At 57.4% G+C, this 9,040-nt stretch overlaps 1 protein-coding gene across 1 annotated transcript in view; it reads right to left on the bottom strand.

Annotated features, from left to right (window-relative positions):
- LAMB3 (laminin, beta 3) overlaps positions 1-9,040 on the bottom strand; it is a gene marked incomplete at its 5' end in the record, with an annotated part of 14,696 nt that overhangs the window by 5,253 nt on the left and 403 nt on the right. The window contains 13 exons of the mRNA XM_010143604.1: positions 25-143; positions 1,370-1,578; positions 2,559-2,719; positions 3,218-3,590; positions 4,022-4,133; positions 5,029-5,225; positions 5,769-5,924; positions 6,016-6,204; positions 6,570-6,690; positions 7,337-7,512; positions 7,799-7,862; positions 8,311-8,493; positions 8,905-8,978. Of these exons, the coding sequence (XP_010141906.1) occupies positions 25-143; positions 1,370-1,578; positions 2,559-2,719; positions 3,218-3,590; positions 4,022-4,133; positions 5,029-5,225; positions 5,769-5,924; positions 6,016-6,204; positions 6,570-6,690; positions 7,337-7,512; positions 7,799-7,862; positions 8,311-8,493; positions 8,905-8,978 (2,134 nt within the window). The remainder of the gene's footprint in view (positions 1-24; positions 144-1,369; positions 1,579-2,558; positions 2,720-3,217; positions 3,591-4,021; positions 4,134-5,028; positions 5,226-5,768; positions 5,925-6,015; positions 6,205-6,569; positions 6,691-7,336; positions 7,513-7,798; positions 7,863-8,310; positions 8,494-8,904; positions 8,979-9,040) is intronic.

Here is a 9,040-nt window from a genome sequence, read left to right as displayed (position 1 = left end):
GCGGGGGCGGTGCCCCCGCTCTACAGCGGGAAGATGCCATGGCAGGGGCGGCCGGCCCTGCAGGCACTGCTGTTGTCTCGTGGGCAGAGCAGCCCCTCGCACCGGGCGGGTGTGCACGTCTCCACTCGGAAGCCACCGCAGATCTGGAGAGGGAGAGAGTGTTGGGGCAGTGAGGGCACCTGCTTCACTGGCGAGACCTCAGTGTCCTCAGGGAGGCAAACCGGCACATCACGGGGGCCAGAGCTTTGATACAGCCTCGTGCCAAAGGAGCTGGGGAACTTGCTGTGCTCATGCTGCAGGAGCTCTGCACAGGGACAGGGATGGAGCCAGACCTCCCCAGAGGGGCTGGCAGTGACGTGTATGACACAGCCCAAATGACTGGAGAGTGCGACCATGATGGAGAAGAGCAGCCAGAGCTATGCACATGTACAGCAGCACTGAATGCCCACACCCGAGAGAGCAACACAAGGTCGGCATCTCCTCACCATCCCACCCTGGAGCATAAGCAGCGGCTTAACCCCAGTAGCTCACACTGAGTAACAGCACGTCAGCATGGAGCAAACATCTCAGCTACTCTCAGGACAGCAACGCTTCCCCTCATGGCAGGGGAACCCTATCCATCTCCTCACCATCCCACCCTGGAGCATAAGCAGCGGCTTAACCCCAGTAGCTCACACTGAGTAACAGCACGTCAGCATGGAGCAAACATCTCAGCTACTCTCAGGACAGCAACGCTTCCCCTCATGGCAGGGGACCCCTATCCAACCTGTACAGCTTTGGGAGAGAAAATGGGATGAGAAGACCCTGGATGTCAGTGGTTTTAGTTGCACAGCACCTTCTAGAGGCACCACCCACCGCAAACCCTGGGCCAGTGCAAGCACCAGCACAGGCTGGTCACCTGGGAACGTGTTGGTGCCCTGAAAAGCAGGGAGGGGAGGTTGGTGGTCTCCACAGCAACCGAGCATTAGGAGACACTGAAATGGATCTCCATGGCAATAACAAAGCTGCAAAGGAAAAATAAAAGAAACCTCATCCAGAAATTAAGCAGGTCTTTGGGATACAAGAACTGATACGTGAGAGAGTCCTTGGAGGAGAAGGTGTGCGCCTGGGGGTGGTGTGGGCAATGCTTCAGTATCTGTGATCCTCAGGCAGGGGATGCTCAGACAATTTCTCCACTGATGTCCCAAAGCCACAGGTTGCTTAGATGCCATTTATGGGTCTCTTTGGATAGAGACTTTGTCCTGCCATGCCAGACTGGTTGAGGAAAGGTGCACGGCTGCAGGATGAGAGCTCTGCTCCTGAGCACTACAGGGCCCTTGTGAAAACCAGATACGTGCAGTGGAGAAGTCAGAAAACTTTCTCTCTTCACCTTATTTATGACAGGAGTCAGGTTGGGAGATGAGGCCATCTCGCCCTTCAGGGTCAGCAGCTTGGAGGTGGACATGGCAAACTCCCCCTCTAGCCCCACGGCGCTCCTGCGGCTCTCCTGGGACTCGGCCATCAGCCTGGAGGCCCCAGCCACGAGGCTGCTGGCATTGGTGGATGCCTGGTAAGCAGATCTGATTGTCTTGAAGGCTCCTGCAGGAATAAAACCGATAAATGACACAAATGCCTCTGTGACTCATAACTGCAGCAGAGCCACCTAAACGAAGGCACTGACTATCCCCTGCCAGAGGCTGTGTGCAGAGAGAGGAGCAGGGATCAGCCAGAGCCATTAGTCACCAAGGCGGAACAAAAAAGCTCCTTTTATTTCCAAATGCCTTTCAGCCATTCCTTCAGGGAGCTACAGAGCTCTCCTGAAGAACTGAACTCTGGATTGGGGTTAAAAGATTGAAACAAAGCTAAAGCAAGATGATGTGCACATGCTGACCTTGGGCTTTGCTCCGTGCAGCCCCAAAGGGCTCTGGTGGGGCAGGACGGGGCTTTCGGAGCCTTCCCTGGCTCCCGAGCAGGCCCCACCATTCCCCTCCAGCACAGCTTGGAAGGAGAGCGATCAGGACAAGGTCACGGGCCTCTAAGCCCTGCTTGGAGGGCAGGAGGCAGAGCCCACCTGCCCGGGCTGCGGCCGGCTGAGCCGGGGGCTGCATCAATCAGGCACTTGGAGAGAATGAGCCACAGCAGGGATTTAACGGCATTCTACCACCAGCACCATCACAGCGCTTAATTAGCTCTTCTCTGAGTGCCTGACAGCCGCCTGGCTCCCCTCCCCGCCCCTCCATCCCTCCCATCTGTGCACAGCCTTCATCAGCTCAGCCTCCTCCCCGTTGGTGACACCCTCCCTGCAGCGGCGGATTCTGTCCGGGGGACAGGAAAGGGGAACGAGCTGCCCAGCCCCAAAACAAATAACCCAGTAGCTTGAAATCCTGGGGCACAGACCAGAGGTTGGGTAGAAAGCATCCCTCTCCGTGGGGAGGGAAGATCTATTTGCTGTTCCTACGCTAATAGCAGGTTCAAAACACCATCTCATCCACCCAGCCAGTGGGAAACCAGCAGGCGCAGTCACGTTGAGGTGAATTAATGGCTGCAAATTAAGAGGTATTACAGCTGCAGCGCCATACCTGACAGATCTGTGCTGCGGCTGGTTTCAAACTGGGTCTTCTTGCTCTGATACTGGGAGTTAACAATAATCAAGCTGCGGTTGAGGGCCTCAAGATCCCCCGATAGAGAGGCAGTCTCATCCAGAAAACGAAGGTCAGGATTTATGCCTTGGACCTGCTCTCTGGGAGAGAAAGGGCAGAAAATGTGAATGCAAGCAGAGAGCAAAGGACCTGCAGGCAGAGAGCAGGGCTCCTCTGTGCTGGGACGCTGCCAGCACCCCGTCAAGAGGCACTGCTGAGCCTGGAGAGCTGGTGGCCAAGGACATGCCAAGGCCATGCAGAGGTGGCAGGGCTACAGCTCTTCCACTGCAGGTCAGGGAGCAGGGCCATGCCCAAGGAGGGACCAGGGATGCCGAGTACACTCTAAGGATTCTGACCATCCTGAGCCTGTCCACCAGTCTCCTGCCATTTCAGCAATTTGCACAGCACGGACACAAGTGGAAGTGCTGCTCTCTTGCATTCCTGGTCACCTCATGAGTGAGCCAAGATTTTCAGGTATAGAAACGAAGCAGAACACGTGCAAACGGCTCAGCGTGACAAGTGGAGTGAGCACACACAGAAAAAAGCCAACATCTCCTCCCAACTAAGAGATGATTCTGTCAGCAGCATCCATCCCTCACCTGATAGCAGCCAACACGCTGTCCACCTGGGCCAGGCTCTGCTCTTTCACAAGAGAGTGTCCAAGGATGCCCTGTGCCCGCTGCACGTTGTCCTCCGCCTGCGAGAGGCGGGCGCCGAGGTGGGAGCCTCTGCTGCTGAGGGGCAGCCGCGAGGTCGAGTTGCTGAGACCAGCCTGGCGCAGGCGCAAGCGCTGGATATCCCCGTCATAAGCGCGGAAGCAAGGGTGGCACAACTCACAGCCCGGGTAGGTGCTGCAGTGGCCCCGCTGGCACTGGTCGCAGCGGGAGCCCGTGACACCTGGGCGGCAGAGACACTGGCCTGTGGTCTTGTCACACCCCACATCCTCCGTGCCCTGGAAGTCACAGTCGCACTCTGGGCAAGGGAAAGGGAGAGAGAGAGGTGAAGCCCACCAAAAGTGGGGGGGAAATAACAAATTTGTGTGTATATATATATATAATCAGACCCTATTAATGGGATACCAACACAACCTGAAGTTCAACCCCACCCCAGCAGCAGCTGGGAAGAAGGTTGCACAGGCAGCAGACCAGGAAGAACCCCCCAAGCCCCTTGACCCTGCAGGGCCACAACAGCATGGCCGAGAGACTCGCCCAAGGCTGCCAGGAGAGTTCTGGTGGCTGCTGAAGATGGGGATGAACTAGCAGGCTGTTCCAGAAAGGAAATTTCTCTTGCAAAATAACATTGGAAATGCTGATGTCAGGATGGGCTGGGTATTCTTTTCTAGATAACCCGCGATTTCACAGCGCTAAGAAGCACCACGCCAAAACGGAGGGGCTGCTCCTGACCTGTGCATCCTGCCCGGATGTCTCCATAGTGCCTGTCCGGGCAAACCTGCTCCTGCACGGCAGAGCACGTCCGTCCCGTGAAGCCTTCTCTGCACGGACACTGCCCTGTGAACTGAGGAAAGAGAAATACATCAGCGGACCCGGCTCTGGGCACTTTCCTGGGAAGGTTGCCCCTCGGCTGCTCCGGAGCACTGAAGCCAGCACACAGACAACTCTGCTCAGCCTGCACTCCAGGAGATGCCGGTGCTGGGCTGCGGGCTCAGCCACACCAGGCAAAGTCTCCAAAGAGCCCAAGCATTGCAAAGTGGAGTTTCAAGCGTCGTTTCAAAGACAAAAGAATCACCCACAAGCAGCTGCTTTGCCCTCTCAGGTCTCGTCCCTGTGCTGAGCTCATTTGGGACCTATCTTTGGATCAGAATTTGTCGTGTTGGGGACTTTTTATATTTAATTTCAATTTTCCCAGTTGTCTCTTAAGCCTGAAGTGACACACGTGATTTTCACTGACGAATGAGGGTAATTATCTTGCCTCGCCTGCACGAAGATCTCTTATTAGGACTTCCTTGCTAAATATCAGACATTTTAAAGGCCTTAATCAAGCCTCGATAATTACCACCTTCTTTCATTTTCCTGAAGAGCCTGTCATAGTTTTCTAGGAAACGTAAAAAGGAAAATAAGAGCAGGATGTGATAGGGAACACGCGGCCCTTTTTGCAGAGGCTCCCATGGATTGGATGGGACGGGACAATGGAGCCACCCAACAGATGGTTTTGACGCTCTGAATGATCCCTGGCACGGTGCTGCCCAGCTGGGACACAGCTCCCTTGGCTGTGGCACTTGGCCATGCAGCTCACCTCTGCCACCGCCACCCCCTCACAGAAGCGCTTGCAGGGTTGGGAAAGACAAAGAGAGGAAGCTTGCAAGGGTGAAAGGAGGCAGGGATATGAAAATTAAATACTGCTGAAATATGCCGAGTCTGCCCTGCGGATGCTCAGGTGGGCTGGGCAGTACCTGGTTGCAGTGGGGGCTGCGGGAGCCGTGTGGGTGGCAGCTGCAGGGCTGGCAGCCGTGGCCGCTCCCCATGTCCCAGTGCCCATCTGCACACTGGTCGCAGTCATTTCCCACCACGTTGGGCAAGCAGAAGCATCTTCCTGTCTCGTCATCACAGGGCACGTCCTGCTGCGTTCCCAGCTCATTGCAGGTGCATCCTGAAATGAGGAGGAGTTTGTCATGTTAAAATTGGGTGTAGAGTACCAGCCCCACCTCCCACCAAGCCAGAGAACCTTGCAGCCATCCAAAGATGAGCTCTGCTGTCTCTCCCACCATACCTGCAGTCTGCACAAGGAACCCACACCCCTGCTCTAACACCACGCTGTCCCCTCAAGCCCTCTGGGAGGACTCGGCAACCCGAGTGGCCTCAGCATCCCCCCAGCCCAGCCGCACACGTGGTGATGACCCAGCATGGCCCTCCTCACACACATGGCATCACCTCTGGCACCCTGAGACCTGCACACCCCAGGAGGCACTCGGGAAGGGGATACAGCTCTACAGATGCCCCAGACTCCACTTTCCCTGTGCTTTTTGCCAAACTTTTACCTGAAACAGGCCACAGCCCGAGCAAGGAGGTTTTACAAGCCTTTGCAAAATGGTCCTTTGGCTTGGAAACCCCAAATCAAAGCCAGGTCCCTTTCAGAGCCCCTGAGGATGGCGGGCGCAGAGGTGAAGGAGGGGATGCCTCAGGGTGTACTCACTGCGGCACCCCATGGGGTTGGCGTTGGCCAGCTGGGCGAACCCTGGCTTGCAGAGGTGGCAGCGATCCCCCTGCACATTCTCCTTGCAGACGCAGCGCCCCGTCAGCGGGTCACAGATGGAGCCAGGCACAGTGCCGTCTGGATCACACTCACAGGCTGAAAACATGCAAGAAACGGCACTGCTGAGGGGTGCAAGGGATGGAGGGGGTCTGGGGAAGGTGCTGCGGGGGGGTAACTGGGCACTCACGCTGACAGGCTTCAGGATGGGTGAGATCTTGCCGCTGGTTACGAAAATAGTTGGTTTTGCAGTGCTCACAGTTGTTGCCTTCGGTGTTGTGCTGGCAGTCATCACAGATGCCTCCACTCACCCCTCCGCTGGCGCGGAACAGCTCCGGATCGAAGTGGCACGAGACCGAGTGACCGTTGCAATCGCACCCTAAAAACCCCAGCAAAATGGCCCAGCTAGTGGTGCCACCGCACAAACCCCTCCGGCAGCAGCAGCTCCGGCACTAGAGGGTGCCCAAGTCCCCTGCGTGACATGGTGACATCCATCAACCCACCCAGGATGGAACTGGCACCAGTGGGACAGCACGCTGGTGCAGCCTGCAAGACGGCAGCAGCCCCATGGAGCAAAGCCCAGCGTGCGAACGTGTCGTGGTGCTGCCTGGCGAGACCCCCACGGTAACACCCAGCCAGCAGTGGCCCAGCAGAGGGTCTCGCAGCTCGCCCCCATCGCTCACGGCTGGGGAGGATTCAGGAAAGGCTTCAGAAGGAGGAGAGGGGAAAAGGTGCTCTCCGTACTCTGGCACTCGTGGGGATCACCGTCCTCCGCAGGGGCCCAGGGCCGGTTGTTGTAGAGGGGGGCGCAGCGGTCGCAGTTGGGGCCGGCAGTGTTGTGCTGGCACACACAGTGCCTGTGGACCTGCTACAGAGACAAAGCTTTACCCCTTCTGCTCAGTCCACAGCTTCATCCTGCTGCTGCCTTTCCGGTACGTGCCTGCCCTGCTCCTGCCCCCATTCCCCACGCTGAAGTGAAGCTCCAGCACCCAGACAAGGCTGCGGCAGCAGCAGGGACAGGCTGCTCCTCACTTGAGGAACTTGCTCGACAACCCGCTCGAGGCAAAGTGAACAAGCATAAGCTGGAGACAAGAAAATCCCAAAACAACCTGCACTAGCAAATCCCCCTGGGCATGAAGGACCCTGCTGAAACCTTCTGTGTGTTCCCACCCAGCCAAGAGACTCAGCGCTGGCAGGAGCAGCCCCCCAGAGCACAATCTCCCACAGCTACTGAGCTTCGTATCTCCTTGTACAGCCCTTTCACCTCTTCCCAACACGGCAGAGGGGGTTTACCTGGGGGCAGCACAGGCTGCTGACTAGCAGCCACACCCATTGCTGCAGCCAAGGCATCAGTTCCCTGACTAGGAGCAGCCTCTGACCAGAGCAAATATTCTCACACCCCACCATTGGTCATCTCAGCCAGGGTCTCCCCAGGACCACTCCTGGGTGTAGGGTGGAGTCTGATACCACAGAGCTCATCTTTAAGCCTTTTGCTCCTCGCCGATGCTCACCACAGTGTGCAGGTCTCCTGAAGGGGCACAGCGGTCAGCGTGACCATGGCAGAGGCAGCTCCCCAGCACCTGCATCTCTGTCACGGCGTAGAAGGTGCTGGGTGAGTGGTAGCCCTGGCGTGCGATGTGGGGGAGCCCGGTGAAGTTGATCCGTAGGTTGGTGAATGGCCCCAGCTCTGTTGGGGACCGAGGAGAGGTGTAAGGGGGCAGCGGGCACCCAGGCACCAGCTGCAGAAGCACCCTGCAATGCGCATGGAGGGCTTGGAGATGGGCAGGAAGAGCAGCAGCTGAGCCATCAGCAGAGCCCAAACGCTCTCCCTGACACCTCGGAGGCACCAGGGCAGCGATCAAACGTGCAGCTTGAGGTACTGCATGCTCAGGGCTCTCCCTCACACGTAGGGAGAACCACAAGGTGCATCAGCCCCCTCTCCCGTTCTCAGATATGAAAGGCTGGTCACTTACTGTCGATGACCTGGCTGTAAGAGGTAGTGATGGTAGATGCCAGGTCTTGTACACTGAATTTCACCTTAGAAGGAAAAAAAAAGTTAAAAAGCAGGAAACACAAGATGCTTTCTTCTCGTGCTCTAGGCAGCGAGTTCTCTGCACCTGCCTCTGCAGAACATCACTTCACACAGGGAAAAGACTTCAGCGTGGCAGAGCGTTTTGCAGAGAGACCAACACAACACCTCACTTGTCACAAAGCAGCAAGGACTTTGCTCCCAGAGGAGCAGGAATCCTCCCAAGGCTCCCCTCAGCAATGCTGGGTGTCCATGGGCTCCACCTCTCGTGTTTCTGCGGGCCACCTGCCCCAAACCCAGGGGTGCAGTGGAGGAAAAGGGCGTGTGGGGAGTCCCTGTGACAAAACCCCGCCAATCCTACCTTGCCCCCATGCAAAGGGTGCCCCTGCAGCGTCTGGCACCGAGAGGAAAAGGTGGTGGTGGGAGCCCCTTGTGACAAACCCCCGCCAATCCTACCTTGCCCCCATGCAAAGGGTGCCCCTGCAGCGTCTGGCACCGAGTGTCCTGCCAGCTCTCCGGGGAGCCCCGGGGGACGTGAGGGAAGGCGGCAGCGCAGTCGGAGGCCAGGTACTGGTACACCTGCCAGGTCTGGCCGAAGTCAGTGGAGCGCTCAACCAGCATCGCAGCAGGCAGAGGTGACTGTGGGGTGGGGAAAGAGCCACATCTGTAACACAGTGCACTCCAGCCAGCTCCCACCTCAGGGCATGGGGGTGCCTGTCCTCCTCCTCCTCTTCCTCCTCCCTCCAGACTTGGGTCTCCACAAGCTCCTGGAGCAATCCCTGACCCTTCAGGTGTCTCCCCCCATCCCATTCCCTGCTCCAGCCACAAAGTGCACATCTGCACCAAGGAGAATTTTCCATGGGCAGTTATGGGACGGAAACCCACCACCCTGCTCTGCTCCTCCCAAACACCCGGGGGAACTGCCATGAAGAATGGGGAAAAAGGAGGGATGGCGAGCTGTGCTCTAAGATCCCCAGCTCCTGCAGGGCCAGCAGGGCCCATCCACTACCATCTGTGACCTCCTCACGAGCAGAGATGCGGCACACAAACCCTGAACTGAAGCAGTATGCTGCTGAGCTGGAACATCTGGTCCAGGTCCAGTTGCAAAGAGACGCGCTCAATACCTGCAGGCACAGAGAGGCAGCTTCAGAGGTGCAGCCAGGGGCCCTCAGGAAAATAAACTGCT

The sequence above is a fragment of the Buceros rhinoceros genome, unplaced genomic scaffold, assembly GCF_000710305.1.
Source record: "Buceros rhinoceros silvestris isolate BGI_N320 unplaced genomic scaffold, ASM71030v1 scaffold6289, whole genome shotgun sequence".
Taxonomy (NCBI): domain Eukaryota; kingdom Metazoa; phylum Chordata; class Aves; order Bucerotiformes; family Bucerotidae; genus Buceros; species Buceros rhinoceros.
Note: the sequence above shows the minus strand (reverse complement) of the source record. Positions and strands in the feature narration are given on the sequence as shown.